This window comes from Ursus americanus, chromosome 6 (assembly GCF_024610735.1).
Source record: "Ursus americanus isolate L20-20 chromosome 6, mUrsAme1.1.p, whole genome shotgun sequence".
NCBI classification, from domain to species: domain Eukaryota; kingdom Metazoa; phylum Chordata; class Mammalia; order Carnivora; family Ursidae; genus Ursus; species Ursus americanus.
In genome coordinates this window covers 27,743,730-27,765,799 of record NC_142132.1, presented here as the reverse complement: position 1 = coordinate 27,765,799, position 22,070 = coordinate 27,743,730, and the positions used below count along the sequence as shown (strand labels likewise).

At 38.8% G+C, this 22,070-nt stretch overlaps 2 protein-coding genes across 9 annotated transcripts in view; both read right to left on the bottom strand.

The window, feature by feature from the left end:
* The window catches only part of CHUK (component of inhibitor of nuclear factor kappa B kinase complex), a 37,984-nt gene extending 19,345 nt beyond the window's left edge, over window positions 1-18,639 (bottom strand). For 2 of the 5 annotated variants that reach the window (XM_087862798.1, XM_087862797.1), the window contains exons 1-10: window positions 18,452-18,638; window positions 11,882-11,976; window positions 9,504-9,618; window positions 8,759-8,828; window positions 7,779-7,867; window positions 6,531-6,620; window positions 6,263-6,387; window positions 5,965-6,072; window positions 5,250-5,385; window positions 304-498 (exon numbers count right to left, since the gene is read on the bottom strand). In XM_087862798.1, coding sequence (XP_087718924.1) covers window positions 304-498; window positions 5,250-5,385; window positions 5,965-6,072; window positions 6,263-6,387; window positions 6,531-6,620; window positions 7,779-7,867; window positions 8,759-8,828; window positions 9,504-9,618; window positions 11,882-11,976; window positions 18,452-18,556 — 1,128 coding nt within the window. In that variant the 5' untranslated portion in view covers window positions 18,557-18,638. Of the gene's footprint in view, window positions 1-303; window positions 499-5,249; window positions 5,386-5,964; window positions 6,073-6,262; window positions 6,388-6,530; window positions 6,621-7,778; window positions 7,868-8,758; window positions 8,829-9,503; window positions 9,619-11,881; window positions 11,977-18,446 lie in introns of all 5 variants that reach the window. The other 3 variants (XR_015724749.1, XM_045802855.2, XM_087862799.1) reach the window with 3 other exon arrangements.
* Window positions 18,640-20,967: 2,328 nt separating this feature from the next.
* CWF19L1 (CWF19 like cell cycle control factor 1) overlaps window positions 20,968-22,070 on the bottom strand; it is a 28,687-nt gene continuing 27,584 nt past the window's right edge. For all 4 annotated transcript variants that reach the window (XM_087862800.1, XM_045802856.2, XM_087862801.1 and 1 more), the window contains one exon: window positions 20,968-21,411. In XM_087862800.1, the coding sequence (XP_087718926.1) occupies window positions 21,267-21,411 (145 nt within the window). In that variant the 3' untranslated portion in view covers window positions 20,968-21,266. The remainder of the gene's footprint in view (window positions 21,412-22,070) is intronic.

Below are 22,070 nucleotides of genomic sequence, written 5' to 3'. Positions count from 1 at the left end.
TGGCAGGATCTATGAGACTGCTCGTCTAATTTCAAGGTTCTGGGCTTTAAGTACAAAAGGGGGAAAAAAGAGGGGGGAGAAAACTGGCACCAAAGAGAAAGTCATACAAAGTTTAAAACATATTTTGTTCACCTTGCAAAGCAATGGTAAGAGTAATGAGTAGGATAAAATTAAAATAAGAATTTTAAGGTGCGTACCACCCCCCCCAAGGGAATTCCAACTACGCATCAAAAAAAAACAGGGCATGCAATCCCTCTATGCTAACAGATTTCTTATACTCTAGGTATATTAGAATTTTCTTACGACTCCATCTAGAACACATTGAGAGGCTGGTTTCCGAGGATCCAGAGAAATTCCTGTCTCTGAAAGCAGCTCTTGAGAACCAGTATTTATTCCAGTTTCACGCTCAATACGAGACTGTAGTGAATGAAGACTTTCATCAGGTGGTAACAAAAAAGAAATTATCTTTGCAGAAGTCATATTTAGGATGTGTACTATCTGTATAAATAAGAAAAAATGATTATTGATCATTTACTATATAAAAGACTCACTGCTAGATACTAAAGGTAGTATGAGCATAAGGCATTATCTCTATACTAAACAAGGTTCAATCATTTTCCAAAGTGAGATCTCCTTCCATAATTATGAAATGACATTCTGAAAACTGAACAGAAAGTTTACTTTTCTATAGCAGATGTTAGCTCCAAAGAATAAAGTTTCAAAATTATAAGGATGTACAGAATCTAGAAATAAAAATTTTAAGAGGCAACACTTAGGGTGCCTGGGTGGCTCAGTCGGTGAAGTATCCAACTCTTGATTTAAGCTCAGGTCATGATCTCAGGGTTGTGAGATCAAGCCCCGCGCCGGGCTCCATGCAGAGCTTGCTTGGGATTCTCTCTCCCTCTCTAAAAAAAATTATTTATTTAATTAATTTTTAAAAATTAAAAAAATAAAAAATAAAAAGGCAACACTTATTTATATCAGAAACTTACAGTAGACCTGGAAGGAAATATTCCCATTTATGAAGTCCCTAATAGATGCCAACCACATAGTTAAGTGCTTTCACATAACATCATGTTAATTAGATCTTCAAAGCTCCATTTTGGCAGAGAGAAACCAGAGCCCTGAGAAGTCTTTTGAAAACAACACGATTTTAAATCCTCTTCCTTCTACTGTCCTTAGATAAGCCATACAATGTTAACACCTATGTGACTAGTGTATGCAAATGATTAAAATTATTTTTTTCTTTAAATTCAATTAACATATGGTGTATTATTAGATTAGAATTATTTCTGCTAGAAATGCTTATTACCAAGGTAAAGCATTAACTTCCCTTTTATAATAACCTTTATGTTTGAAAAAGGTGAGAGGAAGAGAAGAGAACTGTCAAAGTTGACATGGATTTACAAAACCAGTATCCCAACTGGGACCTTCCATTCCTTCCCATCCTAGGCAAATTTTATACTATGACAGCTGCCACTAATAGCAATAGCAGAAACTTAGGATAAATATCCTAAGGTGGATATATATACTTTTACAAAGGGTTTACGTCAAACTAGGGAAGTAATCATGGAATCCCCCAACCAAAGCTGAACCATAAGAGAGGAAAAGAAGGAGAGAGGAAAAGTGAAATAAGTCAAGCAGAGAAAGACAACTATCATATGATTTCTGTCATCTATGGAACATAAGAACTAGGATGATCAGTAGGGGAAGAAAGGGATAAAGAAACGGGGGGTAATCAGAAGGGGGAATGAAACATGAGAGACTATGGACTATGAGAAACAAACTGAGGGCCTCAGAGGGGAGGGGGGTGGGGGAATGGGATAGGCTGGTGATGGGTAGTAAGGAGGGCACGTATTGCATGGTGCACTGGGTGTTATACGCAACTAATGAATCATCGAGCCTTACATCGGAAACCGGGGATGTACTGTATGGTGACTAACATAATATAATAAAAAATCATTAAAAAAAAAAAAAAGGGAGAGAGGAAATACAACTTACATTTATTCTTTTGTTTCTCAAGTATTTAAAGAGTTACTACTATGGTAAATACTACAAAGTGTGTTGTGGTGGTAGTGGATATGCAAATTGAGTAACTTTTGATCCTTGCCCTCCACAGGATAATGGCCAAATAGAAGACATTAAGAAATGTTAAGAGAACTGAAATACAAGGCAAAATGCTATACGTACTATAATAATGTAAAGTACTGTGCAGATTCCAAAAGAGTTTACTTGATGGGAGGAAAGGGATGCTTTATAAAACATGCACTGTGAGCTAAACTTTGGAAAGGAAGGAAGATTAGAACAAGGAAAGATTGAAAGAAAAAGGGTTCTTCTGGTTAGAAAACAAGGTAGGCAGAGGCAGAGAGGTAAAAAGGGATGAGCATAATCAAAGAACATAAATAATCCAAGGGGCACCTGGGTGTCTCAGTGAGTTGAGCACCCGTCTCTTGATTTTGGCTCAGGTCAAGATCTCAGCATCATGAGATCAAGCCCCGAGTCGGGCTCCACGCTCAGGAGGAAATCTGCTGGAGATTCTCTCTCTCTCTGCCCCTCCCCCTGCTCTCTCTCTCTCAAATAAATAAATCTTCAAAAAAAAAAAAAGTATAAATAATATAGTTCAAATGTACCTAAAATGATGCCCCCGTAGGGTATAATAGGAGATGTAAGGCCGCAAGTATAGGATGAAAGGAGACCAAGACAGATACTGAATACTAAATGTAAGGGTATGGACTTTATTCAGTAAGCAAAGAGAACTATGGAAGGCTTTCTAAATTGAGAACCTGACAAGCTCACAATTGTTAGAACACTCAAAAGGTAAATCTGACAAAACAATTGGATATGTAATTGGAAGAGAAGGAATAGTCAGACAAGTCATCCCACTTAGGTAGCTGGAAAGATGATAGTACAAGAGGCATAGGTAAAGCTGTAGGAGAGATTTAATGGAGCAAATGTGTTCAGTTCTTAATAAATTAAGTTCTGGGTGCAAGTGAGACCACCAAGTATAGTTATATAGCAGTTATAAACACTCTGCAGAAAAGTCACAACTGAGGAAATAAATTTGGAAATTGTCCATATTCAGTTTATTGGTAAAGTTCCACAACTAAAGAGATTACAAAGGAAAGGAAGAAAAAGTAATATGGAAAAAGAGAAAACCAAGGAGAGACACTTAAGGTCACACTTAAGAGCATGAAAAAGGAGGCAAAGAAGGAAAAATTAAATACTTCAGTTTCACCATTATCTTCACTGGCAAGTTCAGTATACTTTTTTCAACTTTCCTATATATTTAAAGTTTTTCATAATACACAGTTGGAAAAAAGACTAATCTTTTTAAAAAGAAAGAAGTATTCTAGTAATTGTATTGTTCATTTCTTTTTTAAATGAAAATCAAACAGGCAGAAGTCATTCCCTCTTTGAACAATATAATAAGCACCTTGGAAAATGTCCTACAATACAAACTGTTTTGCAGTTCACATTCCTGTGTTATTGATATTCCCCTGCCTGTAAGTCTTTCCCCCTGCCCACTCCCCTGATTAACTCTTACTTATCTTTCAAAATTCAGTCCTATTATCATGTCTCAGAAGCATCCCCAAGTTACTATGAATAGTACCCTATGTATACTTTATCCTGCAAACCTCACAATAATATTGAGCCTTTAAGGGAGAATTACTGTACCTGAGCTAAAAATAGATAGATAGATAGATAGATAGATAGATAGATAGATAGATAGATAGATAGATAATTTGCCCCAGATTCACAGACAGGTAAATAGTGGTTCTGCAAACTGAAGTCTACAGACCACAAAACAGATAAGGAGGACTCTTCCGCTATGCTCTACAACAAGCACATGTCCACGGGCCCCACAGAGTAGGGACGATGCTACCATCATCATGACAAGTCTGAAAAAAATCTGGGACAAAAGACAAAAACTTTCAGGGGCAACAAAGAACTGAAAGGTATCACCAAGTCCTGCTGGGGTAACATTCTAAGGAATGATTTATTCCTTGGCATAACAGAAGAAAACCAAATCAAGAAGCCAGATAACTTTACAGCATTAGCCAAGAATGACATCAACGTGGCCCCAAGTTTCTATTCAATAAGCTATGCCAAGGTTACAGTTAAACCTTACATGATTATAACTTCTCATTTCAATTTTTTTTGCCAGAAAATAAAATTTAGCCCCACCCCCAACTAGCCTCTTCCTGCCTCCAGGACAGCCTTGGATGCTCACCAGCAAGCCCTCGCCACTGATTCTTCCAATTTTAGAAACCCTATCCACTACTACCCAATTGATAACTATGGAAAGACGGTAGATGACAGTTGTTTCTGGGTATACAGCCTAATAGAGCCTCTCATTCATACCAATGAATATTTGCTGAAAACCTGATACATGGCCTGTTCTGTACAGAACACGGGGGTTGGGATAGCATGGTGACAGGGTGACTGATTGTTAGTAAAAGTAGTAAGAACAATCCCAGCATTAAAGAAGAAAACAACCTATATGGAGAGGCATGAGTGGAAGATGAGTAACAATTAGAAAATTTAAATGACAAATTACGTGGCAGAGACCATTCAGAGAAAAGGAGAGTTGTATATGTGCCAGTGTAGCTGAGGAGACACACAGAGACAGAGATCATTCTGGGCAGAAGGACAGCATCTGTCAAAGCACAAAAATGGATAATGTGCTTGATGGCATAAGGAGCAGTGACAAGCTAGTCAAGTAAAGTAAAAGGTAAGAGAAGCAGGTCTGGGGCAAGCACTTGGTTGGAGAAGACCTGCATGAGGAAAGCTCCAAAAGGCAGGCAGATCAGTTTAGACTTGACTTGGTAGGCAAAAAGAACTATGTTGGTTTCTTAGGAGAATAAAAAGCATTTTCAGAGGATGAGATAGGTAGTTCATGTTGCATGGACTGTAGGATGAGGAGGAAGTATACAGGCATGAAAGTCGGGCAGGAAACCTCTTCACCAAACCAAATCCAGTATGATTACACCCAAATTAATGATGTCTAATGGCACAAATACGAGGAAGGGGAAAATCCAAAAGACGTTTCATAAAAGCAATCAACAAAGACAACTTAGAAGTAAAACTGAAAAGGCTTACTAAAGAAGTAAAAACACATCAGCTCTAAGAATATAATTTTCTTTTCAAATAAGCATCAGAAAAGATTATTAAAATGTTTACGCTTATTTTCCAAATAAATTTGTTAACTTCAATGCAAGTCTTATGAAGTAGACCACATTCAAACTAACCTTCAAATTCAGAATGTGATCCATTAATACAAAACATCTTGGCTGCTTCAAAGTAAGATCTACCGGTCCTCCTCTTTGCTGAGGATCCCAATTCAGCATCAACTGAAGCCAGTTTTCCATGGGTTCTACTATTAAACTAGAAAGCATACAAAAATAGGGTGAAAATCATTATGTTCCAGTTTTCTTGTAGTATTGTGAAAAAAGGTAATTTTATAGGTTGCCCCTGTCCTTTCTCATTACTCATCTGTATCATTTTGTATCTCACTTTCAAGTAATTCATGAAATGACAGGGGGCGTTTTCCCATAAAAAACAACCCAAAACCTACATACGTAAGTACTGGCAATTTCAACAGGTGAGTCTAGTTCCATTCTCCAAGGAACCCATTTACTTCAGTATCCCAAGAATCTTCTTATAGCAGGAGTTCTTGTTTCCACTACACCTGTACTGTCCAATATGGTAGCCTCTAGTCACAGTGGCTATTTGCATTTACACTTACATTAATTAAAATTAAATATAATTTAAAATTGAGTTCTTCTGTCACACTACAACCTTTCAAGTGCTCAATAGTCTTATGGGGGCATCACAAATATAAAACTTTTTCAATATCACAGAAAGTTTTACTGCACAATACTACCTGAAACAGACAACAACTCTACTGTTCTTTTATAACCCTAAAGAAACTGAGGTGAACTTCCTCAACTAAAATATACTTACCTACAAAGGCTATTTGGTTGAGGTAAATGGCTACTAAACCGAACTTCTCCTGTCATCTCTTCACATGCAAATATACACTTTGGATCCTTCTTCTTAATCTTCTCATGCCTATAAAACAAGTTACCTCAGTTGACAACTGATTCTCACAAACACTCAAAGATTTTTTGTCATTTAATTTTACTCAATTATGTAATTAAAAGGCAATTACACCATATGAAGGGGGATGGAAGAAACAAAAGCAGGTAACTGAAAATTTCCATTCCCATCAAACACACCAAAGTTCTCTTCCATTTCTTACCAGGTAAATGGCTGCAGATGATGCAAAAAAGGCCTATATCCAGCAATACATTCAAATACCATGGTCCCAAAGCTCCAATAATCAACAGTGGCTGTGTAAGGCTTATTCTCAAAGAGTTCTGGGGCCTTAAAAAGAAAAAAAAAAAATGCTTTACATGTCAATCCTATGAGAAAAGCTACTTTATCTTTGAACTACTATATTCATGACCTTCAGAAATAAGAATACGAATTCTATACACTTAAATTCAAAGGAACAATCCATGTCTCACCAGATATTGCAGTGTTCCCACAAAAGATGTACACAGACTTCCTTGATCAACATCTTTGGCATACCCCAGATCAATTATTTTATGCATAATCTACAAAACAAAAAGTATTAAATGATTGAGAAATCTGAAAGGGAAAGGCAACAATGTCCTTATAAGGCTCTAGAGAGGGTAGCAGGGAAGGGCTTGGGCTCTGGAATATCACAATCGTATTTCAAGCCTGAGCTCCACTGCTTATGTGACCTTGGTCAAGTTACTTAACTTCTCTCAGTTTCCTAAATAATGGTATTACTAACAATTCTTCAGAGAATTATTATTAGGATTCAATGAAATAAAGAAAGAAAAGAATCTAACACAGTATCTGATACATGGTAAAAAATGTTTAAAAATTAAGTAAAGGCTATTAATTTTTATTTTGGTATATTCAGAATAAGCTTGATCCATTAACCAGAAGGGAAAGGTAAGGATGATTCCAAACTTGAAAAAGCATCATACCACTGAGTGAGTCTAACTTGAAGAATATCCTGAAGTCTCTGGATACAAAAAAAGCAGCAATAGTTGGTGCCAAACATACATGAAAGCCTCCTAAGAAAAGAGGCACCATCAAGGTTTCATCACCTCCAATTGACCACCATCATCACTAACTAAAGACCACACAATCCAATTCCAGGTTCAGACTCGGCTTTACATCTTTATTGGACTGGAACCTGAGTGCTAGTCACAAGAAAACTGTTTCAATTATTCTGATAAATACAAGTATTACAGGAGTCAATGCATAATTTCTGGTTGTTCTAAAGTGGTTGTTCTAAAGATGACTCATTTAAGAATCTGAGAAAGCAAGGTTTTGAATTTTACTTGAATATAGAATATAGGACTTTTGGGGAGGAGAATGAGTTTGTTCTTTCTTAAATAAGAAACATAGTTAAGTAAACATACTTAACTAAATCCAGGATGTGTGCGTGTATTGGATGTGCTTTGTAAGGGATTAACAAATTATTTTTATTTACTGCCTATTATCTCTACTAAATACTGTATTAGAAAACAGAAATGAGCAAGACAGGCACAGTTCCTTCTCTAATGGAGCCACTATGTTAGCAAAAGAGACAAACAACTAAACACAAAACCACAGTTCAATGTAATGAGGATAGAAAAAGTATAAAATGCTATGGAAAGACACCAGACTTCAAAGACTAATTACACCAGGGAAACTGTGTTCAATTGGCATGTAACATTTCCTCAGGTTTCACCTACCTTTCCACCAACATCCTGAAGAACTATGTTTTCAGGTTTTAGATCACGATGTATAATTTTGTTTTCATGCAAATATCGGATCCCAGACCCTAAATAAAGTTTAAAATGTATTTTGAGGTAACAGAAATACTGAATTAAAAATAAATTCGTCTCACATTTTGTACAAATCTACTCTGACATTCAAGCTTTTTTTTCTAAGTTTTTTTATTTAAGTAATCTCTACACCCAACGTGGGGCTTGAACTCACAACCCTGAAATCAAGCATCGCATGCTCCTCTGACTGAGCCAGTTGGGCACCCCTCTGATTCTCACATTTATACAGATGATTAATGATATTATACCACTTAAGATTCTCTCCACAGAAAATCCAGTTAACATGAAAAAAGTGCGGCAGAATTATATAACTCCCCAGTTTTCCCTCCCATCAAAATCATCTTCTTCAACTAGACTTGACCTGCATGACCTAGGAAAAGAAATCAAATATACAGGGAAATCAAAATATATAGGAAAACATATTCTTGGCTTCTGACCTTCTTCCAAGGGCCTGAGTGCAGGTAATTTTAGGGATTTTTCAGGAATAATTCTTATTAAAAAGAGATTTCATCCTAAGAGTTGACTTGAGGACCAGTAACCATGAGATGCAATGCCACTGGTAAATAAAATTACTATGTTAGGCAGAGAGGGATGAAGGGAGAATAAAATTGAATAAGGTCCTTTCACACCATTTTTTGTCAGCAATTGGAACATCTCTTAGTCAAAAATGGACTCCCAGCAAAAAAACAAAAATAACAAAATATCCTAGTTTTAGCATCAAGAGCAAATTTTTGTGATAATTTTTCTGATAATTTCTTATAGATGGTAAAAGTGTATGCTTTGTATAGTACATCAAAAATTCTCCTAAATTCCCAAGCAGTATATAGATCCTTTTATAAACCAAAGGGGCATTACGTTATGATGGTATTTTCAAACTGATTACATACCTATATCACTCAGTAAAGAAAGTATCTGGCTTTCTTTAAGTCCACAGCAATTTTCTGGTTTGTTGAGTAACTGAAGAAAAAAAAAATGTATACTGCCAATACTGCTGGGCAGTAGTAGTAACACATTAATCACTGATACACTAAGAGAATATTCAAATAAGAAAATAAGTCACAATTAAGAAAATGTAAGAAGGGAAAAATTACCAAAACCATACTGAGGACAAATTAATTTCATGACAAAACTTACACAAGTAAAGATAAAGGAAGAAAGTATGTGAAACTGAAAAAGGTTGAAAAAACCTCACATATTTAAAAATAGCCATACGGTGTATTTAAAAGGAGATGAGAAAGATTTGCAAAAGAAAAAAAAAAAAATAACCTCTTTTTTTTTTTTCAAACACAACTTCTTTATAAACACCTTAGATAGACATTGATATTTTGGTCTAACACAATAAATCCACTCCCATCCTGCAAACACCACCACCTACAAAAAACTGTGTGTTCTCAATCAGGGGTTAGTAAATGTTCCCAGTAAAGGGCCATACAGTAAAAACTTTAGGCTTTGCAGGGCACAAGTCTCTGTCACAACTACTCAATTCTAATGTTGTAGTAAAAAAGCAGCCACAAAAACAGGTAACAGGCCATAGGTTACTGACTTTTATTCTAGATTATCTTATTAAACATGATTCAAACATTGCTAAGGTTCATGATTTACTATCTCATCATCTCAAAACATCCACACTACCTTCCGGAGATCTCCTCCAGAACAGTATTCCATTGCTAGAAGAGGCACATCATTAATTAAAAAATTCAATTCCTCAGGTACATCACGGGCCTTTACAACATTGGCGTGGTTCAACCTAACAAGAGGGGGAAAACATAATCAAAATTTTTTTTCCAATGAAAAGAGATTGGGTTTGAAATGGTAATTAACTGGGGGGCAGTGGAAGAAAGGCTGGCATTATTGATAATATTCTAATTTCTCATTTGTATAATGAAGAATTAATAATTTTCAAAAATAAAATAGAGCTAGGGGTACCTGGATGGCTCGGTCAGTTAAGTGCATGACTCTAGATTTTGGCTCAGGTCATGATCTCAGGGTTGTAGGATCAAGCCCTGCATCGGGCTCAGTGGAGAGTTGGCTCGGGATTCTCTCTCTCCCTCTCCCTCTGCCCACCCCCTCTAAAATAAACAAATAAATCTTTAAAAATAAATAAAATACAGATAAAAATACTATCACAATCACTACTATTACATTTCTATGTGCCAAACAGTACCCGCTTTACATACTTTAATTCATTTACTTGTCACAATAATCCTATTGTAGGTAGATTTATTAATAGTCTCATCACACAGGAGAAAACTGAAGCACAAATTGATTAAGTAATATAGGATCACACAGCAAGGAGGTGGTCAAGTAAGGATTCAAATCTGGCAGTCTGGTTCCAAAGCCTATATCACACTAGTTCTCCCACAATCACTTAAAATGTCACCCATAGGTAATATATTAAAATTTTGGCATATTTCCTTCTAGCTTCAATCTGTACATAAATACATTTTTAAATAAATGTTAAGTCTCACTATATATTGTTTTCTAACATCTTTTTTTTTTTAACTTAATATATCATCCCAGCCATCATCATCACCATCAAGCCTGTGGATCTCAAAACTGGAATAGATTACCAGGTCCTAGAGACCTAAGGAAACAGACTCTCCATGTGTAGGTCCTGAGCATTTATACTGCTAACCAGGTTTCCTGGTGATTCTGCCACATAGCCAAGTTTGAGTACTTTAATAGTGAATTGAGCAAAGACACTGGAATCAGAAAGTACTTATTTCAAATTCAGACTCTATTAGCTACCAGTTGTAGGACTCTATGAGCTTCAACTTCCTCATCTTGAAATAGGGATAATACCTAAAAACAGGGTAGCTGTGACAAGTAGGATTATTTGTAAAGCACTTAGCACACTACTTGTGCAGGTTTTAATATATGCCCACTTCTTCCTTTAAGAGCTTAATTATTCTCCTCCCCTTAAGTGTAGGCTGTACTTAGTGACTCATTTCTAACAAATAGAATGTGGTAGAAAAGATATTACATCCGAGGAAAGATCATAAAAGATATGTCAGCTTTCACTTTGCTCTCTCTCCTCAGATCACTCACTTTGAGGAAAACTAGCTGCCATGTCATGAAAATATCCAAGCTTCCCTCTGCAGAGGCCCGTATGATGAGCAACTGATACCTCTAGCCAAAAGCCATATAAATGAGCTTGGAAGTGGATACTCCAGCCCCATTCAAGTCTTTGGATGACTGTAGCTCCACTCAACATTTTGGGGTGTTTCAGGAGGAATCTCCTGAGTCAGAATCACTAAACAAAGTCACTCCCAAATTCCTAAACCACAGAAACTGTGAGATACTAAATGTTTGTTGGTTTGTTTTTTTTTTTTAATTTAAGTAATCTCTATACCCAACGTGGGGCTTGAACTCACGACCCCGAGATCAAGAGTCACATTCTCTTCTGACTGAACCAGCCAGATGCTCCCAAATGGTTGTTTTGAGTGACTGAGTTTTGGGGAAAGCTTGTACGAAGCAATAGATACACTATTCAACAAAAGTAGGTAAGAGTAAAGAAATGAGAGTAGTGATTATATTTAACAAGAAAGTATAATGGATGAACATTGCCCAAAATCCAAAAGAAAAAGATTCTGCCCACAGAAAGCTAAGTCTGATAATACACAGCTGGCTTTTTAAAAAAGATTTTATTTATTTATTTGAGAGAAAGAGTGAGCACGAGTTGGGGGAGAGGGGCAGAGGAAGAAGCAGACTCTCCACTGAGGAGGGAGCCCAACTCAGGACTCCATCCCAGGGCCCTGAGATCATGACCTGAGCCAAAGGCAGCTGCTTAACTGACTGAGCCATCCAAGCACCCCCTTAGCTGATTTTTAAAACTAAACCTACTTAATCATAATGTGATGTTATTAGTTGAAACAGAACATATATTTGATAAGAAAGAAAAAAACACATTCCCCAAAAGATCCTGAGAACAGATTCCCACCCTCCTTCCCTATGATGACATCTGCCCGGGCTGCAGAGCTAGGGAAATATAAGTCATCAAATACACTTACTTCTTCATGATCTGGATTTCATGGCACCACCGTTCTCTGTTTTTGGTACTTAGTTCTAGGCGACATGACTTAATTGCTATTTTGACATCAAGTTCCTGCCAAGATAGAAAATCAACAGAGAAAAATTATTAGGTTCTTGTGCAGATTTACTTGCTATCAAAGAAATGCCAACCTAGGGAAACAAGACTCTGGCTTTACTAATTAAACAGATTTATCCACAGCTCTCTTGAGCCGATGCTTTTGCCAGGTAAACCACGAGACTATTAAAGCAATGCTTCAAAACTGACCTTCACCCCAGCCTCCATAATATGAAAAACCCACAACGAACATCATACCCAATGAGGAAAAACTGAGAGCTTTTCCCCAAGGTCAGGAACAAGACAAAGATGTCCACCCTCACTACTTTTATTCAACGTAGTACTGGAAGTCCTAGCCACAGCAATCAGACCACAAAAAGAAATAAAAAGCATCCAACTTAGTAAGGAAGAAGTAAAATTTTCACTATTTGCAAATGACATCCTATACAAAAAAACCCCTAAAGATTCCACAAAAAAAGGACCTTGAATAGCCAAAGCAATCTTTTTTTTTTTAATATTGATTTTTTATTATATTATGTTAGTCACCATACAGTACATCCCCGGTTTCCGATGTAAGGCTTGATGATTCATTAGTTGTGTATAACACCCAGTGCACCATGCAATACGTGCCCTCCTTACTACCCATCACCGGCCTATCCCATTCCCCCACCCCCCTCCCCTCTGTAGCCCTCAGTAGCCAAAGCAATCTTGAAAAAGAAAAATAAAACTGGAGATATCACGATTCTAGATGTCAAGTTATATTCAAAGCTGTAGTAATCAAAATAGTATGGTGGCACAAAAATAGACAAATAGATCAATAGAACAGAATGGAGAGCCCAGAAATAAGCCCCTAATTATATGCTCAATTAAACTATGACAAAGGAGGCAAGTATATGCAATGGGAAAAAGATAGTCTCTTCAACAAACAGTGTTGGGAAAACTGGATGGTTACATGCAAAAGAATAAAACTGGACCACTTGGGGCACCTGAGTGTCTCAGTTCTAAACGTCTGCCTTAGGCTCAGGGCGTGACCCCGGTGTTCCGGAATTGAGCCCCACATCAGGCTCCTCCGCTTGGAGCCTGCTTCTTCCTCTCCCACTCCCCCTGCTTGTGTTCCCTCTCTCACTGGCTCTCTCTCTCTCTGTCAAATAAATAAATAAATAAATAAATCTTTAAAAAAAAAAAAAAAAACTGGACCACTTTCTTACACCACACACAAAAACAAACTCAAAATGGTTTAAAGACGGGGGTGGGGGGGGGCAGAGTGCCTCAGTCAGTTAGGCATCCAGCTCTTGACTTTGCCTCAGGTGATGATCTCAGGATTGTGAGATCAAGCCCTGTGTTGGGCTCCAGACTGGGCATGAAGCCTGTTTAAGATTCTCTCTCTCCTTCTGTCCTCCCTCCACCCCCCATCCTGCTCGCACATGTGCGCACTCTAAATAAATAAATAAATAAATAAATAAATAAATAAATAAAAATAGGGTTCAAGACATAAATATGAGACCCAAAACCACAAAAATCCTAGAAGAGAACACATGCAGTAATTTCTCTGACATCAGCCATAGCAACGTTTTTCTAGATACGTCTTCTGAGGAAAGGGAAATAAAAGCAAAAATACACTATTGGGACTACATCAAAATAAAAAGCTTCTGCACAGCAAAGGGAACAATCAACAAAACTAAAAGGCAAGCCACTGAATGGGAGAAGATATTTGCAAATGACATATCTGGTAAAGGGTTAGTATCCAAAATATGAAAAACTGATACAATTCAACACCCAAAAAACAAATAATCCAACTACAAAATGGGAAGAAGACAGGAATAGACAGTTCCCCAAAGAAGATAAACAGATGGCCAACGGATACAAGAAAAGATACTCAACATCACTTATCAACAGGGAAATGCAAATCAAAACTACAATGAATATCATCTCACACCTATCAGAATGGCTAAAATAAAAAACACAAGAAACAACAAGTGTTGGTGAGGATGTAGACAAAAACCTTGTGCGCTGCTGGTGGAATGCGAACTGGTGCAGCCACTGTGAAAAACAGTATAGAGGCACCTTGAAAAGTTAAAAAGATAATTACCCTATGATGAAGTAATTGCACTACTGGGTATTTACCCAAAAACTTAAAAAACACTAATTCAAAGGGATACAGGTACCCCCATGTTTACTGCAGCATTATTTACAATAGCCAAATTATGGAAGCAGCCCAAGTGTGAATGGATAAAGAAGATGTAGTATAAAATGGAATATTATTCAGCCATAAAAAGGAATGAAATCTTGCCATTTACAATATGGATGTAGCTAGAGGATATAATGCTAAATGAAATAAGTCAGAGAAAGACAAATACCACATCATTTCACTCATATGTGGAATTTAAGAAACAAAACAAGCAAAGAAAGAGACAGACAACCAAGAAACAGGCTCTTAATTACAGTGAACAAACTGATAGTTACCAAAAGGGGAGGTAGGTGGGGGATGGGTGAAATAGGTGATGGGGATTAAAGAATACACTTATAATAATGAGCACTGAGTAATGTACAAAATTGTTGAATCACTATATTGTACATCTGAAACTAATGTAACACAGTATGTTTACTGGAATTAAAATAAAAAACAATAAAAAAAGAAAAAAGGAGGGAAAAAAATCTTGACAGGTCAAATGCCCAAGAAAATCAGACAGACACATTTTCTTTTTCCTCTCAACGGAAAAAAAAAATAAAAAGACCTCTTGTACTAACATATTTAGAGCTGAGGATCTTAATAATAATTAAAGGAACACTTCTTTATAAAATGAACCAAATCTCTTTTACTTTTTTTAGTGATTTAAGAAAAAGTCACACCTGTCACCCAAGTTCTTAGGAACTAACAATTTTTGTTTAGAAATACTCAGAAAAGATACAAGTTATGAAAAGTGAGACTCTGAGGTTCTGAGTTGGCTTGAGAAGAAACAATCAATCAATCAAACCTCAAATACATCAAAGCACACAAGGAAAAAGTCACTGAGGCTGATCCCATTACAGGTCTCTTCAGAACACTGTCTCCTACACACAACCAGAAAAATACAAAAGACCTGTCTCCCCAACAAACCCCTTTTTGAGCTTAATCAAGACAGCTAACAAGGGCCCCAGCCTTCAGCATAACTAGAATGAAGATGATAATTCAGGGCTACCTGGCCTCAGCAGCAAAGAAATAGTTTCAATATAACCAAGCCTAACAAAAAAAAAAAAAACCTCCAAAATTTGTTCCTAATCTCTACATTTCAAATGACATTTAAAAAATCCTAACAATGGCTATATTTCTATTTCCATATCTATAAAATGAACTTAATAGCTCTTGCCTATGACTAGTAATTTAGCCAATTCTGACTGAAATTAAACCCAACATGATGCACATTACAGGAAATATCCAGACCTCATCACATTCTGGCAACAGTAATAATGTAGCCCAGGAACAGGGACCAAACAGGAAGAAAAAAAAAAAACACAGAATATAGATGAGGAAGCAAGACATTAACTTGTATGGGATATTCTAAATGGGGGCAGAGGGATGGTGAAGGGAGATAAGACAGGTCATGTACAGAGAAAGAAGAAAGGAATTAGGACACACTACAATCTAGCTTAAATACAGTCCTCGCTCCCTTCAACCTTTCTTCTGTTTTCAGCAGGTACCTGGCTGTAGCTAGGCCCCATGTAATCTTTTACCACCACGGAAACAATTTAGTATAACCATGAACATTAAGCCCTAACACATGGGAATATTTCGGAGACAGATAGTGGCAATTGTTGCACAACAATGTGAATGTACTTAATGCCACAGAACTGTACACTTAAAAATGGTAAATGTTATCTATTTCACCACAATAAAAAAATTGGAAAATACAAAGTTAAAGTAGTTTCTTTACTAAAGTACTTCTCAGAGCTTTTAATATGCCAATGTGGATTATGACTCTCCAAGTGAAACAATATTATATACATCATTCACCCAATGTTATTTGACCACAATACCCTTTTTCAAAGCATTTCACCAGATTAATTTTCCCAAACACACTTTGAGAAGTGATACCCTATTCCCTAGGAAGAATTCTTTGGTTATTTTTGCAAGCTTCTATACTACTTTATAAATACCTTTTTTATATAGGTTACCACATTGTACTTAAAGTGTTTCTGTGTCTGCCTCTCCCACTAGACTTGAAATCTCCTTGAGGGCAGAAAATACTTTTTTTTGTTGACTTGGGTACCATCAGCACCCAGAATAATAATCAAATAAATAAACCATCTCACATCCTTTTCTCTTCCTCACTGTGATTTAAGAGATGTAGATAAAATACTGGGGCATGGCTTCCACCAAAACACAAAGATCTTGAAATCTATTAAGGGCAAATCTGAAGTCAGGCTTAAAAAAGTAATGATGCTATTTCTAAGTCTTAGGACAGAGTATTTCTTCTGTTTTCACTACAGGCTCAGTTGTCAAATGTCCCAATTTGGGGAAGAGCCAGTCTAGACACCTGGAAAGTTCCTGAGAGATTTCTAGGATTCTACAGGAACCCAAATCTCTTCCATTTAAAAATTAAGAGACAGAAAGTAGAAGGGTGATTGCGGAGATGGGGAGGGGGAGGTTTGGGCATGGGGATAATGGGGAGTTACCAGGAGTTATCATTTAATGATTACAGAGTTTCAGTTTGGTAAGATGAAAAAGTTCTGGAAATAGATGGTGGTAATGGTTGCACACCAATGTAAATGTACTTAATGCCACTGTACACTTAAAAATGGTTAAAATGGTACACTTTACATTATATATACTTTACTACAATTTTTTTTAAAAAGTGATGTGTTGATCTATCCCCAGTCAGGGACCAAGAAAAGCAGTCACAAAAGCATGCTAACAAGCATATTTTTTTTTTCTCTTATGACCAGACTGATGGGCAGGCTTGGAAAACAAGGCCACAGGCAACATTCCATTGAAGTAGTTGGCTCCCTCTTTTCTCTTTGAGTGCCTTACGTCCTCTCTGATTGTGAGAATATTAAATTTACTACTTGTCTAGCTGTCAAAGCACTAAATGCCTTAGTTCCTCACCTCCCGTTCTCCCTCTCTCCAAGATATCCTTCTATGCTGTATTTAGAAAGCTGCTTCACAAAATTTCCTGTTCCATCAGTGACATTTGTCATTGTGACTGCCACAGAAACATGCCTATTCCTCCCAGGTATAGTCCCATGTCCCCCACGTCCCACCCTATATTATGGACTCTCTACCCATATTAAGACAGCAAATCTTGAATTCATTTCTCCATTCACAGGCCAATTGCAAGCATTTTAATAATATTGTAATTGCTCATCTTGCCCCATGTTTTTCACTCAGATTTATCATTTACAAAACAATCTTCCAAAGATACCACTTTGATCTTGACATTTCCTTTTTTTAAGGTCAATTAATAATGGTAAAGATGATGACAATAGCAACAATACAGCAGCAGCAGGAGCTAACAAATGAGGGCTTTACATTGTACTGTACTTAGCCTTACACATATTATCTTATTTAACTCTCAAACAGACCCATGATGTATATAATTATTTTAACTATTTTACAGATGACAAAACAAAGGCTGTACTGCAAGGATTATTAGTCAAGGGTCTATATCTCTAAAAGGTTTGTGAATGTCCTTCAGGAGCACATGACCCCCTCAAATCGCAATGCATAAGGTGGCGGGGATGTGCAACTGCATTTTGCTGGGGAAAGGGTTCATAGCTTTTATTGGTATATTGAAAAATCATAGCTCAAACATGATTATTAACTGCTGCTAAATGGTTAAACATTTTCAATTAAATTAAAGCAAAATTCCTGAGTCTGAAGGTAGCTGTCTTTACCGACTAGGGCACCTCACGCCCAATCTACTTCTTTTCCTTAGGAAGCCATGATCATTTCACCAGCTGATCCTCACACTGTTCCCTACCCAGAACGCATCTCCAGATCTGAAGCCTACCCATGCTTCCAAAAGCTTACCTGTGGACCCATGAAACCTTCCTTGTCTATTCCAGTCCCTACTGATACCACATAGCCTCCAAGCACACACATGAACAGACACATTCCCACAGACAACCCCCTTCTTCAGTCCCATTTTCTCACCCATTCATGCTGGCAATACACTCTAATGTGCATCTGCCTCGCACATCCCGACACTCTCTACATTCGGAGACACAGACGCAGTGTCACACTCAGTAAACAGTTTGTCACATCTTGACATTCATACCAGAAGTTCCCCCTAAGAGCTCTATCTCACACACACTGACCCAGGACCTCAGATACAACCTCGGACTCAGTCACCAGACTCACAAGCACAGGATCACACATTCACTCAGTCACACAGGCTCACCGGCCCACAGTACTGCCCAAAGTCTCACTGACGATCTCTCACGTACTGACAGTCGCTGTGTTCCACAGACGCTCTGACAAACACCCACCGCCGCTCCCTCTCGCGCCCCACCTCACCCGATGCTGGTACAGGCAGACATTCCCAAAGCCGCCGGTGCCCAGCCGCTCCCGCATCTCCCACGGCCCGCCCGCGCCCGGCCGCAGCCCCGGGGGCCGCTCCATGGGGCGGGAGGGCAGGCGGCCTCAGGTTCCGCCACTGTTCCCAGGCCGGTTCCGGGCCGCCGAGGCTCGCGCGTCTTTCCTCTCGCGAGATGTAGGCGTCACTTCCGGTAATTGCCGCTGGAAAAGCCGTTCCCCAGCTTTTCCCGGGGGCACGCAGAAGCCTAAACAGCGAAAGGATTGGGAAGAGTGGAATTCGCCTTCCGTTCTCTAAGTCCCTTGGGCATTTTCCTGCCTGAGAGAACCCACATGTTTTCCCAGGCTTCAAAACTATAAGCTCTCCATTCCTTTCAAGTCATCGTCTCCACCCTGTCTACATTTCATCTTTCTTAAGACCTCTGCCATCTATCCTCCAACTCCACCACCCGCTGAACTGGCACTGGCAAAAGCCACCAATGATTCAAATATCGCGGAATCGAAGAACTGGAAAGACTCCTGCGCTACCAGGTCTACTGATGCATTAAATTTTGCAGTCTTTTTTTTTTTTTAATGATTAATCATCTTCCATAAAGTCAGGCTCAGCTCTTTTGCTTGACTTCTTGTACACCTGTTCCAGGATCTCCCCTGTAATCACAACAGACTCAAGGATGTGACGCTGTTGCGAAGTAAAGAATATTCCCCCTGATTTCGGGAGCTTTCCCCTAAATGCCTCGTGGAGCTTGCAGTCCGGTGGTCTTCCATTTGTAGGTTTGCCAGTGCAGTAGTTCCTCATTGCGGGGATTGTTTCTGATGCCTGATGCAGGGCTGCAGAGGAAGCTTCAGGAATGCTGTCGGTGCAACAAGAAGGGCTTCCGAGTGGCGGATAGCTTTAGCATGGAAGAACGAGCTTCCATTTTCACTTTGAGTTGGTCATATGCCTCAGCCTCACAGAACCTGGGGATCTAGTCGGTCACTCTGGGTATAAAAATCCCTGAGGCATCCAATTCTCTGAAGAAATGTATCAGTTGCATTAAGTGGTCATTTGAACCCCCTTTGAGATCATGTGTGCTTGGACCATCGTTTGCACAGCCCCACCTGTGGTATCTAAATAGTTAAATTCCAACTAACACTTTGTGCCCCACACACAGATGGAATATGCTGAGATGCCTAAAGGTGGATACAGCATGTGCACTACAGCAGTGTTGCTGGCTGCTCTGAAAGCATTGAATTAACTTCTGGCAGAGCACATGCGTCTATTGATTTGGAATCCCTGAATGGTGCAACCAGAATGTTGAGCACTGCATGTACAAGCCATGTCATGGTGTTGGGCCTCAGTAATGTGTGGTAGCAGATTCTGGATTTCCACATGTGCTTAGTTGCGATGGAGCTGGAGTTGGAGGTGATGGCAAATGATACCTCCCAAACACATCTGAGAGTTGGACAGACTGCACAGATGATTGTGGTACTGACTGCCCCTAACAGTATAAAGCCTTTAGTCTGCTAGGTGTACTGCATAGCTAGCACCGGAGTGTGTCTGAGCTCCACGGGGAGGGGGTGGGGCAAATTCTTGTAATACTCACTTGGAAGAGCTAGGGAGGGATGCTGAGGACCTGAGGGTACTGATGAGTGAGCTGACCCTAAAGTGGCCATCTTTGCAGGAACCAGGTTGTTTCCCATAGTTCACTCTTTGAACATCCCCATTCTCAGATGCTGCATAGCTTGGTTTTAAATCCCAGGATGGTCAACCTCAGGTTTCATGATCTTCAAGTTTGAGAGTCTGTTTTCTTCATGTATAAAATGGAAGCAATAATACCTCAGACATTTTGTGCCATTAAGTGTCCAATATAAAGGAACAATTACTTTTCTTTTGGCTTCCAATATACAGCATTCTCCTATGATCTCTCCCTCTCTCTTTTCCATGTACTTGTGGATCACTCTATTTCCAAGGACTCCTTAAATATTGATACTTCTTAGGCATTCATCTTCAGATTAGGACTGTATTCATCCTTATTTTCATGCATTCTCCTAACTTCAGCTATGGCCTATACCCTGATGATCCCCAAAGCGCTATCACCAACCCAGGTCTCCATGAGTTTAGAACTACCCAACAGCATACTACAACTATCCTAAGCAGAACTCCTCTTCCTTCTCTTAAAATCTGCCCCTTCTCTTCCCAATTAGACTGTAAACTCTGGGATAACTGGAACCATGTCGTGACATGGCCATACTCCTGGAGTCTAGAAAAACGCCTGGCACACAGGAGTTAAGTATTTGCTAAAGGGCTGAAAGAGCTCTTTTATATCAGTAAGATGAATGCTATAAAAGAAAAATGGCAAAGGCCTTCGGTCCCTTCTCCACCCTAGATTGTTCAGGGAGAAGCCACCTGTGAGATCCTGGAGTAACAGCTGGGTCCAAAGCTCTGGACCCTGTTACACATACACATACACACACACACACACACACAACTTCATTTAATGGTATAGGGAACATGAACATAAGGTACTTCCCAACCATGGAAAAGCATCTGGATTTTATTTGATGGTTTAATGTTTTTGAAAATGTTGATTAACATAAACTGTACTTGGAGCAGGATGACAGACATGCTTATTTTAACAGGAATTTCATCCTAGAAATATTTCCAAAAAAATACTCTATCTTAGGCCTCTTGCCGCAGGCAGGTTCCATGGGAATGCACAAAAAAGAGGCAGAGAAACAGTCCCCATGGGAGACTGTAGTTTCTTTAAAAAACAGGCTACTACTTCCTGTCAAGTTCATGAAGTGCCTTTCCCTTTGCTTAATCATCCAGAGTGAAGTCAAAGGGCTCAAAGTCTTTCCGGAAGCGGCGAGCCAGCATCTCCTCCTCTTCCTTGCTGACCTGACATTGCCTCCAGTCAGACTTGTCAGGAATATTAAGGATGGCTTCACTGGCCAGTACCTCCCTGCAGAAAAAAGTAAAAATGGACAGTATCAGCCTGAAGCCCCCTCTTCTATTTCTCTCCAGCTAGAGAGCTCTCCTCAGCATCACCCGAAGAAGGTTTGCAAATTCTTCTGACTTTGTTCATACCATTTTCTCTTGCCCAGAGCGTCATCTCTGCCATTCTATCAAAATCATATTCAAGTTAAGTGACCAGCTCAGGTCCTACCTCTTTCCTAAACCTTCAAACCCTATTTATTTTTATTTCTCTCTTGAACAACTGGAACTACTGGTACTTATAGAACCAACACTGACACAGTACAAAGACGGTGGGCCCTGGTGTTAGAAAGATCAGAGGCTTGGCGTGCCTGGGTGGCTCAGTCGGTTAAGCATCCAACTCTTGGTTTTGGTTCAGGTCATGATCTCAGGGTTGTGAGACTGAGCCCTGGTCAGGCTCCACGCTCAGTGGGGAGTCTGCCTGACATTCTCTCTCCCTCTCCCTCTGCCCCTCCCCCTGCCCACACACCTGCGTGCTCTCTCTCTCTAAAATGAATAAATAAAACCTTTAAAAATGAAAGATCAGAAGCTTAATTCCATCCCTAGTTCAACACTTGTTGTCTCTGACTTGAATATTACTTCATCGCTGAGTCTTGATTTCCTCACCTATGAAATGCAGTAAGGGTT